Source organism: Ornithorhynchus anatinus, chromosome 3 (genome assembly GCF_004115215.2).
Source record: "Ornithorhynchus anatinus isolate Pmale09 chromosome 3, mOrnAna1.pri.v4, whole genome shotgun sequence".
NCBI lineage: Eukaryota > Metazoa > Chordata > Mammalia > Monotremata > Ornithorhynchidae > Ornithorhynchus > Ornithorhynchus anatinus.
The window spans coordinates 52,529,238-52,554,355 of record NC_041730.1 but is presented as its reverse complement, the minus strand read 5'-3'; the positions used below and the strand labels follow the sequence as shown (position 1 = coordinate 52,554,355).

The 25,118-nt window shown below is 56.8% G+C and overlaps 1 protein-coding gene across 9 annotated transcripts in view; it reads left to right on the top strand.

Moving 5' to 3' along the window:
- UNC13B (unc-13 homolog B) overlaps window positions 1-25,118 on the top strand; it is a 203,398-nt gene that overhangs the window by 175,772 nt on the left and 2,508 nt on the right. For all 9 annotated transcript variants that reach the window (XM_029060735.2, XM_029060733.2, XM_029060732.2 and 6 more), the window contains 15 exons: window positions 1,174-1,263; window positions 2,217-2,342; window positions 4,151-4,284; window positions 4,634-4,719; window positions 7,645-7,771; window positions 9,865-9,961; window positions 10,254-10,397; window positions 10,932-11,009; window positions 13,252-13,329; window positions 14,320-14,408; window positions 14,627-14,779; window positions 15,163-15,286; window positions 20,385-20,441; window positions 21,039-21,119; window positions 21,919-22,066. In XM_029060735.2, the coding sequence (XP_028916568.1) occupies window positions 1,174-1,263; window positions 2,217-2,342; window positions 4,151-4,284; window positions 4,634-4,719; window positions 7,645-7,771; window positions 9,865-9,961; window positions 10,254-10,397; window positions 10,932-11,009; window positions 13,252-13,329; window positions 14,320-14,408; window positions 14,627-14,779; window positions 15,163-15,286; window positions 20,385-20,441; window positions 21,039-21,119; window positions 21,919-22,066 (1,612 nt within the window). The remainder of the gene's footprint in view (window positions 1-1,173; window positions 1,264-2,216; window positions 2,343-4,150; window positions 4,285-4,633; window positions 4,720-7,644; window positions 7,772-9,864; window positions 9,962-10,253; window positions 10,398-10,931; window positions 11,010-13,251; window positions 13,330-14,319; window positions 14,409-14,626; window positions 14,780-15,162; window positions 15,287-20,384; window positions 20,442-21,038; window positions 21,120-21,918; window positions 22,067-25,118) is intronic.

Below are 25,118 nucleotides of genomic sequence, written 5' to 3'. Positions count from 1 at the left end.
CCGTCTCCTCCCCAACACCTCTACTCCCGCCTTCCCTGGCTGGGCAGTTACCTGGGTCTCTGCCGCCTCTTCCCCGGACTCAGCTGACTAGGGCCAAGAAGGGAGAATCCCAAAATGGCAGCAGAGGGGCGTGACCCATCTGGGGGGATCAGTGGCACGACAACCCTTGCCAAATCTAACCGCCTCTAGCCTGATTGTCCTCTAACTCCTGGTGTCCGTCAACACGCTTCTCCCGGAAGCACTTGATTTTCCTGGCTGACGAGGGCGTCTCCTGATGCTCGTCTAATCGGGCGGGCTGGTCCGTACTCCGTTTCGTTAGCTCTTCTTCTACCTCTCCCCCCTATACTGGGAGTATCCCGTAGGGCTCTGCTCTGGGTCCCCGTGGGGAGCTCATCCACTTCCGTGGCTTCAGCGACAACCACCTGTATACAGATGACTCCCAAATCTATCTCGCCACCCTCTCTCCGTCTCTGGAATCCCGCATTTCTTCCTGTCTTCAGGACTGCTCTACTCGAATGCCCCACCGACTCCTTAGGTTCGATAGGTACAAAACTAAATGCCTCATTTTCCTTCCTGCATCGGTCCTCCCCCACCACTCTTTCTCATCCCACTTGACGCCCTCATCCTCCCTGTCCCCAAAGCAGGCAACCCTGGTGTTATCCTTAGAAGCAGCGTGGCTTTGTGGAATGAGCGCGGGCTTGGGAGTCAGGTGTCATTGGGTTCTAATTCCGGCTCTGCCGCTTGTCAGCTGAGTGACAAGTCACTTAACTTCTCTGCACCTCAGTTCCCTCATCTGTAAAATGGGGATGAAGACTGTGAGCCCTCTGCGGGACATATTTGCTTCTGTCCCCCCCAGTGCCTGGCATATAGTAAGAGCTCAACAAATGCTATAATCATTATTATTATTATCAGTGTGATCTTTTCAGCTAGACATACAGTCCCTTCTTTGACTGTGAAGGACAACTAGATATTCTCTGACTGAGGCAGAGGAAGTATCGTCATTGGAAGAGCCAATTCTGCCAATTCTGCCTCTTCTGTTACACTGGTCCAGCTTTTTTGTTTTCCCAAGCACATGGAGCTGAGCAGTTAGCCTGAGGCCGCCGGGTCCCGGAGCCAGGTGGGGAGAGGGGCCTGGCTGTCTCTTCAGACTGGATTTTGCTTTCGTTTTCACAGAACAACTTTCCAGCCAGCAGCCCAGAGAGGCTGCAGGATCTGAAGTCCACCGTAGATCTGCTGACCAGCATCACTTTTTTCAGGATGAAGGTGAGTTTGGGAATATCTTGGCGATCCATCGAAATCCCTGTGGGAGAGCCCGTTCCTGCCGTCGCTCTGTCCCGGGGACCGGGCCGGTGGGCTGCCGAACCGAACCTCTCGGCTTCTTGCCCGAACGACTCTGCACTCTGGCTTGGGATGTGACACGTGGCCGGTCCACGAAGCCTCCGACCTGGGCCGGCAAGGTGGAGAGCTTGGCCTGGGCAGGTCTACTCACCCGGCCCCTGAGCTCGGGACGGTGGCTGCGGGGGAGGATCCGGTCAAGCATGGTCCTGGCTGATCCTCCTGGGTGGGCACCTGAAAGTGATGAAATCTCACTCTGCTCTGTGATGGGAGCCTTGAGCCTACTCCATCTTGGGCCCCAGGCCTGATCCTCAGCAGTGAACCCTGAGTCAACACCAACCTGCCGCTGGGTACTCTGATCCTCTGCCTCTCTGGCCCCCTGGCACCCCGCTGGCTCTTACTCGGGTCCTGTTGGAAGCCAGAAATGGGGCTGACCCTGCTGTGGGCCTGAGGCTGGCATCCGCCCAAAGGGTAGGACGGTCCAGTAGGCACGAGGGGCCTCGGAGTCATAGACGAGACGGGAAGACTCTTAAGGCCCCGGGCGGGATGGGGTGGCGGGGTAGGAGAGCCCGCAGGTGGCCTGCGGCTCCACCCAGGAGATATACACTCAATCAACGGTATTTATCGAGCACTTACTACGTGCCGAGCACGGTTCGAAGCGCTTGGGAGAATTGAGTACAACAGAATTAGCAGAATCCTTCCCTGCCCAGAATGAGCTGACAGTCTAAGGAGGGAGGGAGACATTAATATGAAATGAATACGAAAGGTCTTCCTGAGCAACTGGGGGCCAGGGCGGTTGCGGGCATCACTGAACCTATGGCGGGATCCGCCTCGGTCTGGACGTGGAGCCTTTTATTCCCGGTCCCTGTGCCCCTGGGCAGGTCCAAGAGCTGCAGAGCCCACCCCGTGCCAGCCAGGTAGTGAAGGACTGCGTGAAGGCCTGCCTGAACTCCACCTACGAGTACATCTTCAATAACTGCCACGAGCTCTACAGCCGCGAGTATCAGGTGAGGGGGGTCGGCGGGGCGCAGGGGGCCCAGGATCTGCAGGGAAGCGTCCTCTGGGCACGTTGGCCCCTTCCAGCCAGAGGAAGGCCCCTTCCACCCACCCCATGTGAGATTCCACACCCCACTCTGGTACTTCAGGGGCCATTACCTCAAGTTCCTTCTCGTTTCCTCCTCAAAATGAAGCAAGTAAACTGCTGCTGAGTGTGTGATGGGGTAATTTCTCTGGCCCGGCTGCCACAGGGAACGCTTCTGGCAATTCTTTGATTGCCAGCCCCATAAGGGACAGGGGCTGTGTCTGCTCTAATTTTCTCATAATTACTCCAGTGCTTGGCACGTAGCCCTTAATAAATATCATAATAAAGAAGAAAAACCGTGGGTGGATCCTGCTCCCGCAATCTGGAGACGATCGTGTTGCCTGGAAAAAAGGTCCTCTGCTTTGGACCGCTCCACGGTGACCCCGTGATATGTCCCTGGGGACCGTCTTAATGGTGGTATCTGTTAAGCGCTTACTATGTGCCAGGCACTGTACTGAGCACTGGGGTGGATACAAGCAAATCAGGCTGGACACGGTCCCTGTCCCGTGTGGGACCCACAGTCTCAGGCTCTATTTTGCAGATGAGGTAACTGAGGCCCAGAGAGGGGAAGGGACTTGCCCAAGGTCACACAGCAGACAAATGGCAGAGCCGGGATTAGAACCCGCGATCTTCTGACTCGCAGGCCCGTGCTCTATCCACTATGCCGAGTGGGGGCCGTATTGGGATCAGCTCCCTTCTGCGACTCCCTGCCCTGTCCCAACCCAGGAGGAAGGGGGGGGCAGGGGGAGGAAGCCCGTTCAGACCGAGGCTGGAGTCATTTCATACCCCAGACTGTGAGCCTGTTGTTGGGTAGGGATTGTCTCTATCTGTTGCCGAATTGTACTTTTCAGGAGCTTAGTACAGAGCTCTGCACTCGGTAAGCGCTCAATAAATACGATTGAATGAATGAACCCCAGTGCGGTCACCGTCCCAATCCGAGGGTGGCCCAGCTTCCCCCTACACACGACCAAAAGGAGCGTTTTGGCTTTTCCTCGCCAAGACCTGGCCCAATTTTGAAGAGGGCACTAGCTCCGCAAGTCACGCAGGGCTTCCAGCAGAGATTAGCCCAAGGGCACCAAGGGGACTGTGAGGACGGGAGGCAGGGCTAGCATCTGGGAAGCATCTTAGGTTGGAACCGAAGACCTTTGCACCTGAGATTCTTGAGGGAGCCCGTGTAGAAACAGAAGAGCAGCGAGAGAGACAGAAGCTGGAGGGCGGGGAGGAAGAAAATCCGACAGAGTCATCAGAGGGGACTCTGTGAAAAGGAGGTTCGATTCTTGTCCTCCCTCCCTCTTGGTCTCTGTGTGCCCTGTGGGAAAGACACTGAGTCTAATCTGATGGTAACGTTTAGTAGATTGCTTGCCATTGCGTAAGTGCTTTGTAAACATCTTTGTTATCATTATCGTCATCATCATGATTAGTATCAGTTACCCACAGGAATTTCCCTACATCCTTTCAATCCCGTCCGCCTTGCGGGGACCCATCCACTTTCTCCTCCATCACCCGCCCTTCCAGCCTGCATCCAAGTGAATTAGATCTTTCCAAGGTTTTGCCAGGGAGATGTAGAACCACCTGGGAGAAGAGCCCTCCTGGCGGGGACCGGGGGAAGGCTCCGGGGAGGAGATGTGAATTCTGGACCGTAGGAGATGTGGAGGACTCTTGAACCCCTAGCTCTGAACCCCTAGCTCCGCTCCAGACACCTATTCCTGATCTGGAACCTCCCCTCTCCTCCAGACTAAAAAGCAGGATCTGCCACCAGAGGACCAAGGCCCCAGCATCAAAAACCTGGATTTCTGGCCCCAGCTCATTACCTTGGTCGTGTCTATCATCGAGGAGGACAGGAATTCGTACACCCCCGTCCTGAACCAGTAAGCTCCCCTTGACCCACCCCGAGGAGGCAGCCCCTGACAAACATTTGCTCTAGGTCTGTCTGTGTCTCAGTTGCCTCTCTTCTTGTGTCCTTGTGTGATTTTAGTGATGCTTTTCCTGTCTGTGTCTCTGTCTGGTCTGTCTGTGGGCATCACTGTTTAATTGGGATGGCAGAGCTTGGCCAGGCACATCAGCGGGACCGCTGGCCCTGGGGTGAGAGCTCTTTCTTTCCTGGGAGGTTCTGGGGACGTTTTTCTCCCGAGGCCCGTCGGGTGGGGCGGAGGCTGCTCTGCGGGGAACTGTCTGGCTCCTCGGCATGTCTGACCCCCTTGCTTCCTCCCTTCCCAGATTCCCACAGGAGCTGAGTGTGGGGAAGATCAGCGCGGAGGTCATGTGGGGCCTCTTTGCGCAGGACATGAAATACGCCATGGAAGGTAAGGGGCGGTGGGGGCAGCCGAGCCGGCGCTCCTCCCCACCCCTGGGGGCGGCACGGGCCGTGGGTTCGCTTGAACTGGCGGGGCGTAGTCAGAGGAACCGGTACCCTGGGGGTGACTCCGGGCCCCCTTGGTGACCCGATCCGGAATCAGCCACCGCCCCCTCCCATCAGCCACTCCAGACTCCCCCGACCTCAACGGACGCATGGCTCGCTTTCAGGGCTTTTGCGCATCCACGGGGGCCCTTTGGGGTGCTGGGCCCCGTTGTCCTCCAGGAGCCGTCCCTCAGGCCGTGACATTCGCGGGGTTCGGTGTCGAGAACTCGGTCTCTGAATCCGGCACTCCATCTGGACGCCGCTTCCCCGTCCATTTCCTCGGGTCCCACTTCCGCTCCCCAGGTTATTTTTGCTGCCAGGACGGGCCTCTGGAGAGTCTGGCCGACTGACTCGGGGTGAGGTTGGGCGGGGGGGCTGCACATTGCTGGTGGAAATGGTATGGGAGTGGGGCACTGCATCATTCTGGGTCGACGGTTTGGACACTGGGCCTAGTGAACTGCCTTAGGAAACGAAAGTGGATGAATGGAGCCTCTGAGGGGTCCCTCCTTTCCTCTTTTCCTCCCTCCTTTGGCTGGCTGGGCATTCCAGCTCCAGGTAAGTGGAATTCTGCTCATTTCCTCCCCGAGCGGAGAAGAACCGCTCTGTTGAAATCAAATCCAGGGTTGCCCTGGTCCTTTTCAAAGGCCCTTTGAGGTCGGTCCAAACTAATCGTCTCAGTTCAACCTTTACGGTGTAGCTAAAATCTGCCCTTTCCTCTACATACAAACGGCTACCATATTCATCCAAACGCTTATCCTCTCCCGCCTCGATTACTGTTTCAGCCTCCTTGCTGACCTCCCTGCCTCCTGCCTCTCCCCACTCCAGTCCTTCACTCTACAAAAACGTTCAGGCCACGGTTCCCCACTTCTCAAGAACCTCCAGTGGTTTCCCTTCCACCTCCGCGTCTAACAGAAACTCCTTACCATCGGCTTTAAAGCCCTCAGTCGCCTTGCCCCCCTCACCTCACCTCGCTACTCTCCTACTACAACCCGGCACACTCGGCTCCTCTAATGCCGACCTTCTCGCCGTGCCTCGTCTGTCTCGCCGCCAACCTTCACCCACGTCCTGCCTCTGGCCTGGAACACCCTCCCTCTTCATATCTGACGGACAATTACTTTTCCCCCCTTTAAAGCCTTATTGAAGGCACATCTCCTCCAAGAGGCCTTCCCTGACTAAGCCCACTTCTCCCATTTCCCTTCTGCGTCACCCTGACTTGCTCCCTGTATTCATCCCACCTCCCAGCCCCACGGCGCTTATGGAAATAGCCTTAATTTTATTTATATTAATTTCTGTTTCCCCCTCTAGACCTTAAGCTCACCGTGGGCAGAGAATGTTATATTGTACTCTTCCAAGTGCTTTAATACAGTGAGCACTCAATAAGTATGGTTAACTGACTGACCGAATGAATGACAGATGTAGAGTTTACTAAGAGAAACAATTGAAAGGCAAACCATAGTTGGGCCTGCTCTCTGGGGCTAGAAAGGAAGGAAGGGTCCAAACTATAGTCTCCCTGAAATCTAGTCCCAGCTGGGGCCCTGGGCCAGGGCCACACTTCTTCTTCAGGGCCCCTGGAATGCTTGGAGACCGGTGGAAGAAATTCCTTCCCCACACTAACCACTCGCTAATATTCACTGAGTACTTACTGGGTGCATAAGTGCTTGGGAGGGCGTAATCAAATCAGTAGACCTGATCCCTGATCTCATGGAGCCAACAGTGTGGAGAAAGAGACAGGAAAATAATCTATAGGTAGGAGGATGAAAGAAAAGGGGATTGAGCATATGTCAGGACTTAAGTTGTAGTGTGCATGAGGTATGCACAGAAGTACTTCAGATGGTTCTCATGAGCACACAAACGTGTAGTTGGTGCTGAAGTGGTAATGGAGGGTGCCATAACCTGGGGACAATAGGAAGTAATCTGGGAAGGTCTCTGGAGGAGCTGTGATTTCAGAAGTTCCTCGTAGATAGGGAGATCTGTGCGTTTTTTGACTTTTATTTTTTATGATATTATTAAACCTTTACTATGTGCCAGGCAGGGTACTAAGGACTGGGGCAGATACGGAATAATCAGGTTGGGCACAGTCTGTGTCCCCATTTTACAGCTGAGGTAACTGAGGCACAGAGAAGTGAAACGACTTGCCCTAGGTCACACAGAGCAGACGAGCGGCAGAGCTGGAATTAGAACCCGGGTCGTCTGGTTCCCGGGCCCGTGCTCTATCCACTAGCCCACGCTGCTTCTCGATTTGCTCTGGCGGATTTGAAGGGAACGGGCAAGGAATCAGAGGCTTGGAGAGACGAGAATGACAAGTAGGTAGGTTAGCTAAAGAGGGGCGAAGAGCGTATCCGGGGTGCTGTCATCAATCAGTCGACGGTATTTATTGAGCGCTTACCGCGTGCGGAATACCGTACTGATTGGGAGAGTGTACGAGAACAAAGTTGGGAGACACGCCCGCCCCGAACGATCTTACAGTCGAGAGATCGTCATTTGGGGAGTGTTGGACCAGACCCTCAGAACTTTAACATGTTCCGGGAAGCTGAGCGGGATGAGGTAGGACTGCCTGACGCCTGGTGGCTGAAGAGACAAGCCCAGCCTTCTCTTGCTTCGCTGCATGCCTTGCTAACGAAACAATCCCCACCTCCTTTAAGTTTAGAAGCGATTCGACGACCTGGGCCCAGCTCGGCCTTCCGCCAGCCAGAGGGGTCCGTCGCCCTGCTCTCCTCTGCTCACGTAGCTGTCAGGGCTTCGGGAGGTCGGCTCCGACCCTTCTGGGGAAGCACCCACCCCTCCCACCCCCGCCTCTCGATCCTGACTCGGCCAATCCCTCCTCCTGCAGAGCACGAGAGGCACCGGTTGTGTCGGAGCGCTGACTACATGAACCTGCACTTCAAGGTCAAGTGGCTGTACAACGAGTACGTGCACGACCTGCCCTCGGCCCAGACCCGCGTGCCTGACTATCCCACGTGAGTTGGGCTCGGCGGGGGAGGGGGGAACCGGGTGCGGGCAGAGACCTTGTTTTTGTCACCCTTCTCCGCCTGGCTGATTGACCCCTTTCCTCCCCAGGCTCTCCCAGTCTGTCCTTTCAGCGATGGGATGAAAGTTGGGAGGGCGATGTTTTGGGGAAGGGCAGAGTTTTTGTCGCTCTCCCCTTCTAGATTGTGAACTCGTCGTGGGCCGGTAATGGGTCCGTTTATTGGCCTCTCCCAATGGGCTCAGTACAGTTCTCTGCACACGGCAGACGCTCAATAAATGCAATTGACTGACTGGAGAGGGTGGGCCTCACGGGCGTCAAGGGTGGGGGTCTCTTTGCGGGGAATCCAGAGACAATTCCGGTCCGGAGGCGCCTTAGAGTGGTGCTTCTACCCACCCTGTTTCGATTTCACCCCTCCAGCCCCCCGTCCACCTTCATTCTGGGAGAGAGGCAGCCTGCCTACCCTTCCCCTCCTCTCGCCCAGGCGTCTGCTGGCTCAGCAGGGACGCCCAGGAAAGAGGAGCCTTGAAACGTCTGGCACGCAGAACTAGAAAAGCGGAGGTGGGGAGAATTACCTGCTCGAGTGGATGCAGTGGAAAAGTTGGGCGGCCGAAGGACTGAGGGTGTAGTGGATCACAAGCTGACCTCACTGAAGGGGAGTCATGGAAGCAAGCAGGATGTCCAGCGGTATTATAGACAGGAATGGGGGAGCCCCCTAATTTGGACAGTGCAAGCTGAGCCTGTGGGGGTCCACTGAGACCAGAGTTCGAGGCGGGGGAACGCACCTGGGGCGTACTCCGTCTCGTCAAGTTTACCGGGTTGGTCTCTCTGTACTTTCACTGTGAGAAGCAGCGTGGCTCACTGGGAAGAGCTCGGGCTTGGGAGTCAGAGGTCGTGGGTTCCGATCCCGGCTCGGCCACTTGTCAGCTGTGTGACTTTGGACCAGTCACTGAACTTCTCTGTGCCTTCCTCTTCTGTCGAACGGGGATGGAGAGTGTGAACCCCACGTGGGCCAACCTGATTATCTTGTATCTACCCCAGCGCTTGGAACAGTGCTTGGCACATAGTGAGCACTTAAATACCATCGGTATCGTTACTATCATTATTATAAGTATTATTATTTCCCCAGCCTCTCGACTCCTCCTTTCCCCTCCCTGCGTTCATTTCCCGGCGGTGTGGGATGTTGTCCTGACTCTCCACACGTGGGAGAATCTGCATCGAGAGCATCCTCGCTTTGCTGCCCCCGGCGATGCCATATATCTGTGGCATCGCCGAGAGCGAGAAGGTGATGGTCCGGTCAGATCCATCGGAAGGGGGAAGGTGGTGCAGCGGGGGCGGGGATGATGGCGGGGAAATCCTGCTAGCTCAGGAACATCAAGGAGTCCTCCTGAGGGCCTGGCAGTCTGCACCCCCTTCAGTCCCCAGGCGGCTACCATCAGGGCTCTAGGGCGAGCGGCTGCTTGCCGTCCTGCACCCCGAGGTTTGTGTTCTGGATTTCCTCTCCGATCAACCTCTTTGGCTTGTAATGATGATGATGATTATGGTATCTGTTAAGCGCTTACTTGGTGCCAAGCACTGTTAGCCAAGGAGAGGCCAGAAAAGGAGTCCAGGACTGCGGCGCCTCTCTGAGCTCTCAGCGGCACCCCTCCGATGGGGACGGTTGTATCTAGGAGGGTAAAGTGACCTTCCCGTGTGTCAGAGGAGCCCAGGGGTGGAATTGAGCATCCCACCTCTGTAGTCGGTAGAATCGGAATGCCTGCTGCCTGCAGAGCACGGTAAGGAGCACTTGGGAGCGAACAGAATTTGATACGTTCTGTGCCCTTAAGGGGCTTACTTACAGTCTAGTGGGGAAGGCAAACACTTACAGAGGGGAGGAAGTAAGAGAGTGTATATAAGATGCGGCTTGCCCCCGTTAGCAGCGGAAGAGTCCGCCGTTAGGTCGTGTGCTTGGGGACCGCTCCCTCCGACCCCGGTTCTTGCACGGTCGCACTTCCATTCTCTCTTTTTCTCTCCGTCTGGGTGTCTCTGTCTGTCTTTCTCTCCCACCGGCTGGCTCCGACCGATCCCTGTTTGGTCTGCCTTCAGGTGGTTTGAGCAGTTTGTGATGCAGTGGCTGGAGGAGAATGAGGAGGTGGCCCTGGAGTTCCTGCATGGCGCGCTGGAGAGAGACAAGAAGGATGGGGTAGGGCCTGGCCTGGGACGGGGGCGGAGGTTGATTCCCCGAGCGGAGCGGCTCGGGTGTGTGCCACGGCTTCCTCTCGAGCAGATCCGATACGGGGTCCGAGGGCTCCGTTCTCCCTCTGCTGCCCCTCCGCCTCATTGGCGGGGATTCGGGCCTAGGGCAGGATCAGGCTGGGGCTTGCCAGAGAGCCCTGGTTCATTCATTCATTCAATAGTATTTATTGAATGAATTCTCCCGGGATCACCGTGGGCTGCTGGGAGGTAACCCGCCGTGGTGCTACCTTGTGTTCCAGTTCCAGCAGACGTCCGAGCACGCCCTCTTCTCCTGCTCGGTGGTGGACGTCTTCACTCAGCTCAACCAGAGCTTTGAGATCATCAAGAAGCTGGAGTGTCCCGACCCAGCCATCGTCTCCCGTTACATGAGGCGATTTGCCAAGGTGATGTGCTGGGCCGGAGCTCTGCCCCTGGCGGGAGGGACTCACTGTGCCCGCCCTGAAACTTTTAGGGGTCCGGGGCTCTCCAGAAGGAGGGTGAGGGAGTCCCACAGTCCACCCGGCGCTGTTTCTCACCCTCAGGTGGGCAGGCCCCCGCTCTAGGTGACGAGAAACATTTCCGCCTTGGCCTCCCCGCCAGCTCCAGGCAACTCCTGGGAGCCTCTTGGCCCCGGCAACTCCCCCGGTCCACTCTACCATCATGGGCTGCGGCCTTGGGTGCGCCTGCCTGCTGTCCGGGTTGGCTGGCGCGGGGATTCTGACTAGGCCGTATACCGGCCACCACGGTTCAGCTAGAGGACTCCTTGGGCCCAGTCTCCTAGGGCGAAGGGGCTTGCCCAGCAGGGCCGGGTTTACTGTCACCCTACCTCCCTCCCGGACTGTGGGTTTTTAGGGACTGGGTGGTGCACCAACTTCAGCCTCCTACCTGGGCCCTGGAGGAGGAGGATGAGATCCAACAGTCTTCCTCTCCTTCCGCAGACCATCGGGAAGGTGCTGATTCAGTATGCGGATATCCTGACGGCGACATTCCAGTCCTACTGCTCCAAGGAGAAGCTGGTGAGTGTCAGATGGCCCCTGCTGGCCCGAGTCTTAGTTCGGGGGGTGGGGTCCTGAGAACGGACAGGGATGGGGCACCCACTGATGCTCTTGCAAACCCAGAGACCCCGGCATATGCCCTGCCGGCAACAGGACAGGTCCATTAAATTCTTGGAGTAGATTCCAACCCCCTAGACCCAGACCCAAGAAGCAAGAGCCTTCAAATTCATACCGGGTAACCCCCAAACTGCCCATTTTGGTCGACAGTATCCGAGTGCCCGCTTTGTGCGGACCGCTGTGCACGGCACTTGGAAGAATACACCAGAAAAGGAAATACATGTTTGGCCTGATAGAGGCATTCTGTAATGTTCTCATCCTACTAACAGCGATATTTCTTCAGTGCTTACGAGGGGCGAACCACTCTGCTAAGGGCTGGGATAGGTATTCGATAACGAGAGCGGGCGTAGTTCCTATCCCACACCAGGGCTGAAGAGCGGGTATCTTCTCTGGTCCTCAGTTTCCTCACTGATAAAGAGAGGAGTGCAAGTGGTTTTAGACGGTGAGAAGGGATGGGATCAGAAACCTAGGAGAACGGAGATTTACAAACCAGCTCTTCTTTTGGGAAAGCGTTATAAGGGCCGAGACAGTAGTCTGTAAGCTCTGTGTGGGCAGGGAATGTGTCTGTTGTTATATCGTACTCTCCCCAGCGGTTAGTACAGTGCTCCGCACACAGTAAGCGCTCAATAAATACGATTGACTGGCTGGCCGAAGTGGTGAGGTGGAGGTTTTGGGGATCCCGTACCTGGGGGTTTCGATTTTTGCCAACACAAGCCCATCGAGGGGGAGAGGTGGGTGGTGGGGGCACTGGGGGCTTCCAGAGGTCAGAAATAGTTGGTGGGTACAGCGAGTATGGAAGTTGATAAACAGCGGGGTTTAGTGGAAAGAGCCCGGGCTTGGGAGTCATCGGTCATGGGTTCTAATGCAGACATTATTAATAATGTTAATAATGTTGGTATTTGTTAAGCGCTTACTCTGTGCAGAGCACTGTTCTAAGCGCTGGGGTAGATACAGGGTAATCAGGTTGTCCCACGTGAGGCTCACAGTATTCATCCCCATTTTGCTGATGAGGGAACTGAGGCCCAGAGAAGTTAAGTGACTTGCCCACAGTCACACAGTTGACAAGTGGCAGAGCCAGGATTCGAACTCATGACCTCTGACTCCCAAACCCGGGCTCTTTTCCACTGAGCCACGCTGCTTCCCCAAGCACTTGTCAGCTGTGTGACTCTGGGCAAGTCACTTCACTTCTCTGGGCCTCAGTTACCTCATCTTTAAAATGGGGATTAAGACCATGAGTCCCACGTGGGACAACCTGAGGACCCGGTATCTACTCCAGCGCTTAGAACAGCACTTGGCATATAGTCAACGCTTAACGAATGCCATCGTTATCATTATTATTATTATGAAGGAAGAGAAGTGTTGGTGAGCAGAGGTCATGGCAGGGGTAGAGCACGGAAGGATGTAGCGTGGCCTAGTGGAAAGAGAAGCTGCCCGGCCTAGTGGAGCACGGGCCTGGAAGTCAGAGGACGTGGGTTCTAATCGCAGCTCTGCCACGTGTCTTCTGTGTGACCTTGGGCAAATCATTTAACTTCTCTGTGCCTCAGGTCCCTCGTCTGTAAAATGGGGATTAAGACTGTGAGCCCCCTGTGTGACAGGAACTGTGGCCGACCTGACTACCTTATCTACCCCAGCTCTTAGAACAGTGCTTGGCACATAGTAAATGCTCAACAGATGCCGTTATTACTATTATGGGACAGTGCGGTGAGAGAACCGAGGTCGTCTGAGCGGGTGGAGTTAGTGCGAAGGCTCTGCGCGTCAAGAGAGGGGGTGTTGGACGAAGGCCAAGAGATCGGTGGAGGGTGAATAGGGATCGGAGGTCTCTGTCGGGGTTGTAGGGTGGGCGGGGCGGGGGGAGACTGGTCCTCAGTCACCTCATCCGAAAAATGGGGATTAAGACTTCGAGACCCATGTGGACCGGGTCCGACCTGATGGCCTTACATCTGCCTCAGCGGTTAATACGGTGCCTGTCACATAGTAAACGCTTAGCGAATAGCATTGAAAAGCCCCCCGAGGAACTTGCCGTCAGGGCTGACAAGTTGGGATCCTCCTCGGGACCTAGCGTGGAGCGAGGGGAAGTTGGGGGGAAACCCGGGACCAGAGCCATTCAGTCGTGGTCGCTCGCCCACCGTCCTCCTGTCTCCCCCAGCCCTGCATCCTGATGAACAATATCCAACAACTGCGGGTGCAGCTCGAGAAGATGTTTGAGGCCATGGGGGCGAAGGAGGTAAGGCCGAGGGATCGCCATCGCATCCATCCCCGGCAGCCTTGGCAACCGCTTGGTCTGGAGGTCATCAGACCTGGCGGCAGCAGCCTGTGCCCATACTAGTGGCTGCTGGAAAACGAGCCCCCGGGCCTGGCTGGTGGAACAGAGTTTATAAACTCTGGACTGAATCCTTGACCCTCAGGTCCCTCCCTCCCTTCTTCCCTCTCACCGTTCCTCCCAGCGCTCCGTCAGGGTTGGGCCGGGTTGTCAGGGGCTCCCTTTCCGGCACGAAGTCGCAGAACCACGTAGTCACCCTGCCGGCGGCAAATAGGCCCCGGGGGCTCGGACTCAGACTCCGAGAGGGGCCTGAGGTCTGATCCACGCCGGTCAGTCAGCCAGCTCTTTGCTCGGCTCTCGGGTCGGCAGTCAGGGCCACCGCTTGCGAGCTGGGTACTGGGCGTCACTCCTCCCTGGGTCTCTGCCTTCGGGGCCAGGGGGCTGCTGCTAAAAAAAGCTTCACGATGGATGTACGTTGTTAGTGCGGCGGGTGGGAGGCCGGGCAGCGGGTCCTCCCCGGGGGAGGGGGATGGTGGGAATCTGGGGGACTTAGCTGCCGTCCTCTCCCTCCGTCCCCAGGGGAGCAACTGGGGCAGAGTGTCCCATCCCTTTGAGTCGCTCCTCTGACCAGCTCTTCGGCAGCCACCCGTCTCAGACGGTCTTCTCTCCTCTGCACCCTCACCCTCTCCTCTGGGTGCCTCTCCCCCAGTCTCCGTTCCCACTGAGAGAGAGCCAGGCCCGCTTTCCCTCGCAGCCGGCCTCGCCGTTCCTCGAGTCTTCCAGGGCTGCGCAGTGGCGGGAGGGGTTGGGATAGGAAGGCTGGAAGGGGAGGAATATCGCTCGGAAAATAAACACCAGAGCTCACCGCGGCCCAGCACCCCAAGTCCGGACTCAGTCCTGGACAGGGGGTGCTGGGGAAGAGGCCCCTCGCTGATCGTCCCCTCGTGCCCGCAGCTGGACGCTGAGGCGGGAGACAACCTCAAAGAGCTGCAGGTGAAGCTCAACACGGTTCTGGATGAACTCAGCACGGTGTTTGGGAACAGGTCAGCCTCTCCACATCTCTTGACGACGTGGCCCCGAACTCTCCGGCCCTTGACCCCACCTCTCTAGGCCCCGGCCGATAGCAGGTGTGGGAAGGCGCGGGACAAGAGGCTAGGGGGCTTGGGATGTAGGAGCTGGCCTCTGCCGATGTTCGTGTCCTTGGATAACTGTGGGAGGGGAGTGCCCTTTGGGCTTTTGGCAACCAGGCGGCTCGCTCCAGCTTCCAGGCCCGGATTGACGAATGCGTCCGACAGATGGCTGACATCTTGGGCCAGGTCAAGGGGACGGGGAACGTTGCCGCCGGTTCTAGGAACACGGTCGCTCAAGATGCGGACAACGTGCTGCGACCGCTCATGGACTTCTTGGACGGCAAGTGAGTGGACACCGGAGTGGTGGGCGGGTCGGTGGGGGGGTGGGCGGAGCGAGGCCGCGTCGGGGGAGTGAGAGTGGGGCTGCTGGAGCCCGACGGGACGAGTCCGGACAGTACGGCGACCTAGGTGCATCTGTCCCATTCTCATTCCTGCTGGCTGGGGCAGGAAGAGGAGGGAGGGGGGTGGAGAAGAGCGGTCCTCCAGGCCGAGGCCCTAAGAGATCTCCCCCGCCACCCGGGTCTCCCAGCCGTGTCAGGCCGAGTCCTGCTGAGCTGTGAGCGATAGGGAGGGACCGCCGACGGGCCGAGGGAGGGGGCGTCGGCTGGGGGCCGGGAGCCGGTGGGCTCTGAGGGAGAGGTGCCGACCCTGCGCTTGCGCTCCCCAGTCTCACTCTCTTCGCCGCCGTGTGTGAGAAGACGGTGCTGAAGCGCGTCCTGAAGGAGCTGTGGCGTGTGGTGATGGACACCATGGAGAAGATGATTGTTCTGCCTCCCCTCTCTGACCAGACGGTGCGACCGACCTCTTACCCCGTGACCCCTCCCGATCCCCTCCGCCCTCCTCCCCCCTCCCCTCCCGGACACTTCCCGTTCGGCCGCGGCTGCCCCCGGCCCCCGCGGCGGGCCGGAGAAGATGAGAGGCCCGGAGAAGCTGAGCTCGTCCCCGGGGCGGTCCTGGACCGAGCCAGAAAAGGCGGCGGGAGCCGGGGTCTCTGAGGGTTTCCCGATGCCTACGGCTTAGCTGGGGCCTGGGCAACTGGCCAGGGCTCCGATCCCGCCTGCAGGGTGGTGGGAACGGGCACGTCCGGCACTTCCCAGACTTGGTGGTGCCTGCCCCGTGCTATATGTGTGTGTGTGTATGTGTATAGATTTGTGTGTGTGTAATACGTGTGCATATACACATACACATACCTCTAATGTAGGTAGAGATCTATGTGTATGTACTTATATATATGTATGCGTGAATGTGAGTGTGTGTATCTGTCCTTATTCCAAGAAAACACCTCTGACAGTTAAATTCAGAGTGATCCTGAAAAGGCCCACGTATGATCCATATCGTGCCCACAAGAAGTCTGTCCCTCTGTTGGGTTGTCACCTGTGACGCTTGCAGCACCTGATGCAGTTTTCACTCGTGCCCTCCTCGTCTTTCGTTCGACCGAGCAGTGGTATTTATCGAGCGCTTACCGTAAACAGTGCTCTCTGCTGCGGACTTGGGAGAGCGCTGTGCAGCGGAGAAGCAGCAAGGCCTAGCGGCAGGAGCCCGGGCTTGGGAGGCAGAGGACGTGGGCTCTAATCCGGGCTCCGCCACTTGTCTGCTGTGTGACCTTGGGCAAGTCACTTCACTTCTCTGGGTCTCAGTTACTCCGTCTGTCAAATGGGGATGAAGACTGTGAGCCCCACGTGGGACAGCCTGATTACCTTCTATCTACCCCAGTGCTTAGAACAGTGCTGGGCACACAGTAAGAGCTTAACAGATGCCAGAATAATAATAGAGTAAGTAGACACGATCCCGGCCCACAAGGAGCTTCCAGACCAGGCCTTCTTCATGAAGCTAACGTCCCTAAATAACCACTCTTTCTTCGTCGCGGTAAGCCATGCTGGCCTTTCCCCGGCAGTCGGCGCCCAGTCTTCACCAGGGTACAGCCTGAAGCTCCGTGTTACTGTGTCCTCGGGACATTTCGTCTGTTCTCCTTCCTTACGGTTTCACAGTTTCAGCTCACCACGTAGTAGTTGTTCCTCTTTCCTGTTGTCGTTTAAGCTCCTCACGGGGCCCATCCGGCGGGTGAGTGCCGAGGTGAGCGTAGCTTCGAGGCCGGGAGGCCGGCGGGAACGTCAGGACTTGTGCCCCGGCCCTGCCGTTGATGTCGCTCGTGGCCCGTGAGTGATGCCGACCGGGGGCTCAACTAGCCGGATGTGTTGCTTCTGTGGAGCCCAGCGTCACGGGTGTCGGGGAGGTCGCCCAGCACTAAAGCTCTGTCGACCTTTAGTTTCGTCTGGAGGCCGATCCCACCCTTCGCCGCCACCCTCCGGTGCCGGCCTTCTCCAGTCCCCGGGGGTCACGGTGTCGTTGGTCGGCGCACGCTGCCTAGGTAACGGAATTCTGGCCGGGCTTAGCTCTGGGTAACCGTTGTGCCGTTGGGGATTTTCGACTGTGTCTTTGGCTTCCCTGGGGCATCCGACCTGGATTCTCTTTAGGCTCGTCGGTCCCTAACGCCTGGCTGATTTGGTGAGGTGGCTTATAATCGTTCTCGAGTGTGGGCCTCTAGGGTTCTCTGCCCACCGCAGCTGGGCAGTGACTGTCTGCGGGGCAGCTTTTCAGGGTGACCAGGTTTGCTCAGTCATTTCCAGAGCCCAGGTGTCTTCTCGGTAGCCAGCGTTTTTAAAAGGTCTAGAAGAACTGGGCGCTTCCCGACTCGGAAGAAGGTGAGCAAACATCCTGACTGCTGTGCCACGTTATGGTCTGAATTCCCCAACGTCTCCCCTCCCCTCGTCGACCGCAGCGGCCGAGCCGTCAGACCCGGGGGCGTGCTGCTATTCGTGGCTTTGCCGTGGTAACTTCCCCGCGAGCTAATAATGATAGCGATGGTATTTGTTAAGCGCTTACTCCGTGCCGAGCACCGTTCTAAGCTCTGGGGGACATAGAAGGTGATCAGGTTGGACGCAGTCCCTGTCTCACGTGGGGCTCACGGTCTTAATTTTCATTTTTACGGAGGAGGTGACGTAGGTACAGAGGAGTGCCTTGCCCAGGGTCACAAAACAGACAAGTGGCGGAGCCGGGATTAGAACCCGGGTCTTTCTGACTCCCGGGCCCGGGCTGTCTCCACTACACCACGCTGCTAGCTCCGTGTCCAAAAGAGTATAAGCTCGTTGTGTGCAGAGCACGCCGCTCCTTAATTCCGTACTTCCCGAGGGCCTAGTGCAGAGCAGCGAGCGCTTCAGAGATATTACTACTACCGAGTGTTTGAAGGTTTTGTGTGTTTTGCAAAGCTTTGTCTTGGACGGAGGCCTCACAACAACAAGGGCCCGGGGCTGGAAATTAGGAGACCTGCGTTCTAATCCCGCCCCTGCCCCTGGCCTGCTGTTTGGCCTCGGGCGGGCCCCTGAACTTCTCCGTGCCTCAGCTAATCTGCGAAATGGAAAGTAAGTGCTCTTTTAGGCTGGGGGCCTCCAGGTGGGATGGAGACGGTCTGATCCGACTGGATCGTATCGACCCCAGCGCCTAGCAGTGCTTAGCGCAGAGGAGGCCCTGTACAGATGCCTCAAGATGTTTAGCTGCGTGTCAAAGTCTTTGGTGTTTCCATGGTGGGCTGCGTAGGTCTAGATCTCTCGTTCTGTCATCCCACTGCCTGATGTACAGCGCCTTAATTAGATTTGTGAGTCACGACACGGGTTTGCAAAAGCCTCGCTTCGGTCTGAGTTCGGGTACCGATTAATAGAGAAGCAGCGTGGCCTAGTGGGAAGAGCACGGGCCTGGGAGCCGGAGGACCGGGGTTCTAATCCCCGCTCTGCCGCTTGTCGGCTGCGTGACCTGGGAAAGTCCCGTAACTGCTCCGTGCCTCAGTTTCGTCAGCTGTAAAATAGAGATTAAGACTGTGAGCCCCGTTGGCTGTGCCCAACCTGATTAGTTTGTATCTACTCCCCCATTTAGTACAGTGCCTGGCAAACAATCAATCAGTGATACTTATTGCGTGTTTACCAGGTACACTGCACTGTTCTAAGAGAGCACGGTACAACGGAATCAGTGGACACATTCCCTGCCCGTAAAGAGCTTACGATCTAGAGGGAGCAGAGTAAGCCCTTAAATCCCATTTAAAAAAAAATCAGTGGTATTTATTGAGTGCTTACCCTGTGAAGAGCACTAAACTAACCTTTAGGGAGAGTCCAGTACAGCATTCATTCATTCAATAGTATTTATTGAGCGCTTACTATGTACAGAGCACTGTACTAAGTGCTTGGAATGGACAAATTGGTAACAGAGACGGTCCCTGCCCTTTGCCGGGCTTACAGTCTAATCGGGGGAGGTAGACAAAAACAATAGCAATAAATGGAATCAAGGGGATGAGCATCTCATTAAATCAATAGCAAATAAATAGAATCAAGGTGATGTACATCTCATTAACAAAATAAATAGGGTACTGAAAATATATACAGTTGAGCAGACGAGTACAGTGCTGAGGGGATGGGAAAGGAGAGGGGGAGGAGCAGAGGGAAAGGGGGAAAAAGAGGGTTTTTTCCTCTTCCTTTTACAGCAGAATTGGTAGGCACTCTCCCTACCCATATGGAGCTCACAGTCCAGCGGGGGAGACAGATAACAAATGCCTCAAGTTGTTTAGCGGTTGCCAGATGACAATAAATTATCAGATGATAATAAAAAACCAGATAATAAAATAAATTATGGGCGTGTGCAGCAGTACCGGTGGGGTGGGAGTAGGGAGGGAGGGGGGGGCCACCAGATGCCGTAAGAGCAATCAGTGCTCCTCAGCACTTTGGCCTTTCATCTCTGATTTATCTGCATCGATCCAGTCCTGGGGACAGCTGCCTGGTATAGAGCCTCGTAGTGAAATTCCCCTTGGTTGGGTGGGTGTCAGGGAAGTGCCCATCCGTGTCCTGCGTGTGTGTCTGCCTGCCTGCCCGAGATAGATCCTGCAGGGCCCTGGAGTTGCTCCAGCTCAGAGGAACAGTAGCCAGCGGGGCCAGGCCTCCATATCCCTTTCTCTCCACCCAACCTGCTACCGTCCCGGTCCAGGCCCTCGCCGTGTCGCAGCGAGGCTTTTATCGGCCTCCTCGCTCTGGCTTCCCGCCTTTCGCCTCTTCCCGCCTTCCGGTGTCCTGCCTGGATCCTCCCCTTGAAGCATCACTCGGCACCCATCGCTCCACTCCTCCAAACCCTCTGACGGCTTCCCATTTCTCTCCATTTCAAGTAAACACTCAAAATTGGCTTCAAGGCTGTCCCCAGCTGGCATGTCTGCACGCTCTGCCTCCTCGTTCTGTTTGCTTCTCCCGAGCTAGCCTGATCATTGTGCTTCGCTCCTGACTCACCCACCTCTGCTCTCCTGTTCCCTCCCTCTCCAAATCTGTCAATTGTCGTTCTCTCCTGCTAAAATTCCACCTCCCCCAACCAGCCTTCCTTATCTCCTCCCCCACACCCAAGCCATTTCCAGTACTTTTGTTTATTTACGGTCATCCGCGGCACTTGTGTATTTGAGTTCATTCCAACGTACGTTTATTTGGATTCGAATATATCTCTCCCATAGAGTGTAATAATAATACTAATTGAGGTGCTTGTTAAGCACTCACTGTGTTTCAGACACAGCGCTAAACGCTGGGATAGCTACAAGATAATCTGGTTGGACACGGTCCCTGTCCCACACAGGGCTCACGGTCTTAATCCCCATTTTACAGATGAAGTATCTGAGGTCCAGAGAAGTGAAATGACTTGCCCGAGGTCACACAGCAGACGAGTGGCCGAGTCAGGATGAGAGCGCAGGACCTTCTGACTCCCAGGCCCGGGCTCTATCCACTACGCCACGCTGCTTCTCCACATCCATACGGTTCACTGCACCCAGTGTGCAATCACTCGGTCAATATTTTTGCTCCTTCTCTCCCCCAGGGCACCCAACTGATTTTCTCAGCTGCCAAGGAGTTGGGCCATCTCTCCAAGCTCAAGGTAGGGCGGGGGGTGTGGAGGATTGCAGTGGGATGAGGTGCAGGGGGGTGGGATGCCCGGGCTGGAGCGATGGTGTGTTTCTCCCCTCTGGCTGGGGACAAAGTCAGCAGACACCGCTGAGCCCTTTGAGCTCCCGAGGGGGTTTGGGCTGGGGATTCGGGCGGAAAACTGCCGCTCGGTGTGGGAAAACCAACTTACTCCCGGTGCCTGGATGGCTAGAGCCCTGCGGGGGATGGCCCAACGGTGGGGAAGGGAGGGAGGACGCCGCAGCCATTTGCTTGTGAGCTGGTTGTCTCGGTGCATCAGCTGTCTGACTTCCCCCTAGCTCTCTGCCCTTTGGATCGTCCTGAAGTCTCAGAACGTAGGATCGTCCGTTGATCCTGATGGGCGACCCCATCCTTCTTCAAATTACACCGACTCTCTCCCCCACTATAGATCCCCTGGGGACAGAGACTGTGTCGTTCCCTTCTCTTGTAAGTTATCCAGGTGCCTCGACCAGGGCTCTCCCCTCCCTCCCTGCCCAGTAAGCGGAGTAGGTCCCGTAGGTCAGCGGATGAAATCGATGCCCCCCGCTCCTGCCCCCGATCTCGGTTTTAGGATCACATGGTACGGGAGGAGACTCGGAGCCTGACCCCAAAGCAGTGTGCTGTCCTGGATCTCGCCCTGGACACCATCAAGGTGAGCTGTCCCTCCCCTCGCCCCCAGCCCTGCGCATCCCAGGCTAGAGGAGACGATCCCTGCGGGCCCGGGGGCCGTGGACCGTGAGGCTCGCCGCGTCCATTCTGTCTCTGGAGATGCGTGGGACCCTGGGGTCCCCACCGGGGCTCTGGATTGATGCTTCATGGCCTCAGTAATAATTATAATCATACTAACGGTGGTATTTGTTAAGCACTTATCATGCGCCGGTCACTGCACAAAATGGATAGAAGCATATGGGTGTGAGTCCCTTTCCCACGTGTGGCTCACGGTCTCAATCCCCATTTTACAGAGGAGGTAACTGAGGCCCCAGGTCACACAGCAGACACATGGCAGAGCCCGGGATTAGAACCCCCGACCTTCTGACGACCGGGCCCCTGCTCTGTCCAAAACGCCATGCTGCTTCTTGCTCCGTCCCACCCCTCCCCCTGCCTGGGACGCCTTCTCTCCCCCCCCCCCCCCCCCCCCCCCCCCCCCCCCCCGTTTCCTTCGCACTGGGGTTTGCTAAGCCCCTCCCTCAGAATCCCCGCCTTCTCTGAGAAGCTTGCCTTGATTGACTTAGGGGGAGCTGGGGATTCCGGTTCCCAGCCCCATGAGTTCAGAGGGTGCTAGAGGATTTCTCAGTTTGTTTGGGAGGTGGTTCGACCGGACGCCGGATGCTTCGGGGTCGGCGCTCTCAGACGGGCGGATTGACGGGGGAAGGGCCCTCTCTCGGCCGCGTTCCGTGCAGCCCCTTCCCAGTGCCCTGGACAGGGTGTGATTGGCTTCCCGTTCCCTCCAGCAATACTTCCACGCCGGCGGCAATGGCCTGAAGAAAACCTTCTTGGAGAAGAGCCCCAACCTGCAGTCCCTTCGCTACGCTCTGTCCCTCTACACCCAGACCACCGACACGCTCATCAAGACCTTCGTGCAGTCCCAGACCGCCCAGGGTAATGCCACCCTTCACCGCCACTGCCGCTCCCCCTCGGTTCTCCCGGGGCGGGGCCGGGACTCGCGGGAACTGTGGAGTCGGGGCCCAGGCTTAGACCCTCTGGGAGGGTAACTGCAGCTGCCCCGGTCCCCCTCTAGTCTCCCGGGCCCGGCCCTGGTCAGGGAGAGAGGGGAAAGGCCAGGCAACTGCCCACCGAAGCTTGGCCCAAGTCTCTCTCCCTCCATCCTCCCCTCCCCGAGAGAGGTTTCACCCCCCCATCTTGCCAGGTGGCTGTTTTCCCTCCGGGCAGTGCCGACCTCAGTGCCGGCTCGTCTCCCCGTCTCCTTCCTGACCTGCCCGGGAGTGCGGGTGCAGCGGGGCCAGGCCGAGACCTAAAGGAATCGCCCGGGAGACTTCCCCTACGGTCTGGTAGAGCACCGATCCAGCAACGCGCTCCCTCCCTTCCCAGGAAGGGGCCGGGCCGAAGCCGAGATCGGCACGCACCCCGGAAACTCCCGGATGTCAGTGGTTCCCAGCCCGTCTCCCAGTGGTTTTAACTTTCCGCCGCCGAGAGAGCCGTCAGGAGCTCGAGCCAACTTCCCGAGCCTAGCTCTAAGACCCGCCTCGGCTCTCTCCCCGCCCCCGACATTCAGGGGCTTATCTGCTTTCTCTTTGGAGCGGTGCTCTCAGCTCAGTCGGCCTCAGGGGACCCTCAGGAGCCAGAAGACCTCTGGGATTCCCTTTAAGAAATGACCAGGAGGGTGTAATGCCCTGCAAAAGCTCATTAGGCGCCAGTCTGGGCAAAGGGAGCATAGAATCACATCCAGTTCCAAGATGGCTCTCCCTAGCACATACTCCCTTCCCTAATGGAGGTTCGCAAAGCTGCCTATTCAGTTGCATTTATCGAGCGTTTACCGTGTGCAGAGCACTGTACTGAGCGCTCGGGAGAGTTCGATACAACGATAAACAGACATTCCCGGCCCACAGCGAGCTTACAGTGTAGGAGGGAGGGAGCTAAGTCACTAGGAAAGCGACTTATCCGATCCGATCGCTCAGCCTTCCCTTGGGACCTCACGTTCAGCTCCCACAGGGTGCTTCCCCAGCATTCCGCGGCACAAAGGATCCAGCAAGCTCCAGGCCTAATCGCCTCCCATCTCTTCTGAGGTGATTTGAGGCAGACGGGCTCCCGTGCCAGGCCCGGAGGCTAACCGTGCCTGGCTCAATTATAGAGGCCTGATTCTATCTGTACCTGGCCCGCTAATAGTACCCGATGGGCCTGGCCCATTTGTAGAGACCTGAGGCTGCCTGCTGGTATTACTCCATCAATCAGTTGTATTTATTGAGCGCTTACTACATGCAGAGCACCGTATTAAGTACGTGGGAGAGTACAGTGCGACAGGATCAGCAGACACATTTCCCTGCCCAGAACTAGTTTACAGGCCAGAGGGGGAGACGGGCGTTAATCTGAGTAAATAAGTAATTCAGTATATATAATTCAAGGATACGTTCATAACCGCTGTGGGCTTAGGGGTGGGACGAATAGCTTATGTCCAAGGGTCACAGATTGAAGTTCATCTCAGACCCATCTTCCATTTCCTTGGCTGCTAGCCTGTGGACTACCCAAGCTCTAAGACAGGGGTTTGATTTGCGGGAGCCCATTCTGCCAGATCTGGGGCAGGGGGGAGGAGGGTGGGCTCACTGTGGGGGGATAGGTCCCCAGTGGACAGAGGACCCGAGGGAGAGGAGAGCGAGTGTAGGATGGGGGAAGCGGGAGAGACAGACACGGGTATTTATTCCCAGTGCTTAGTAAATACTACACAAGCCTGCCAGGTGTCTATTTACCGACTCCCGTTGGCCTCACCCGGAGCCCTGGCCAGCCTCTTCTCTAGCCTGCACCGTCCAGGTATTTTCTCAGACCCCACCAGACTTGTAAATCAAGGTCCCCAGCCTCTCCCCCCTTCCCGTCACCCAGCTCCGGGGAACCTCAGCCGGTCAGGAAACCTCTCGTTCCGGCTGCCGCCGAGCACCTAGCAGCTTGGCTAGGTCCCGCACCTGGCAGTCTCCCCCCGAAGCCGCAGTGGCTTAGCCTTCCCTCGCAAGCAATATCGAGACGTGGATGGACTGGGTTTCTCTGGACTGCAAAGAAAGCCAGAGAAACTGCAAGCCAGAGTTTAGCATTTCGCAGCTAGAGCCCTCGAGCAGTTCTGCTAAAGTGGGGGGTGCAGTCAGGAGGTTTAAATCCTGGAATAAAGTCCAGCCTTCCCCGTCCCGTAGAGTCACCCCCACCCCGGGGAGTCGACATGTTTCTCGGCCGCCTGACACCTCGGCTCCTTCAGCTCCCCCGGGGTGCAGGCCTAACCCAGCCGCGGCCTCGAATTTGGCAGGTCATGCAGACCCGATAGTTCTGCCACATTTTTAACAGAACATTTGTGTGACTCGTGAGGTACCGGCGGGGGACGACCCCAAAAAACGTATTGATGATTGAGTTTTGCAAGTATCATTTGCTCACTCGTCACTGTGTGTACATAGGCAGCTCTGTGCTGGTCTTCGGTTTGAAACTATCAGCACAGAGCACTGTATAGGTGCTCGGGAGAGTAGTCGTTAGATGTCGTAACAGAATGTGTGTACCTAGTAGTCGACCTCATCCCTGCCCGTAAGGAGTTTACAGTCCAGTGGGGAAGACAGACACACTAAAATACGTTCATGGGGAAACAGTATAGAAAGTGTACAGTAAGCACCAAAGGGCAGTTGTGGGGGGAGGCAGAGGTGGCGAATACTTCCACTTCAACCAAGAGTTCGGGTGTTAAAGTAGCAGGAGGGAGAAGACAAGTTGGGGAGAGGAAAAATCGCCCAGGAAGAACCAAGTTTCAATCCGAAGCTTTGCGGGATAGACTAGAGCCCTAGCCAGATTCCAGCGGGTCGGCTTTCACAAAGATTTGTGCCGCCCATTCCTTCCCCGCAGCTCTGGTGAGGCCGTGCTTCTCACTTCCCGCCCTAAACCGTCGGGGACTCTGGGCTTGTGGGAGGTGAGGTGGGGGTGCGTGTGTGTGTGTGTGTGTTGCTCCTCTCTC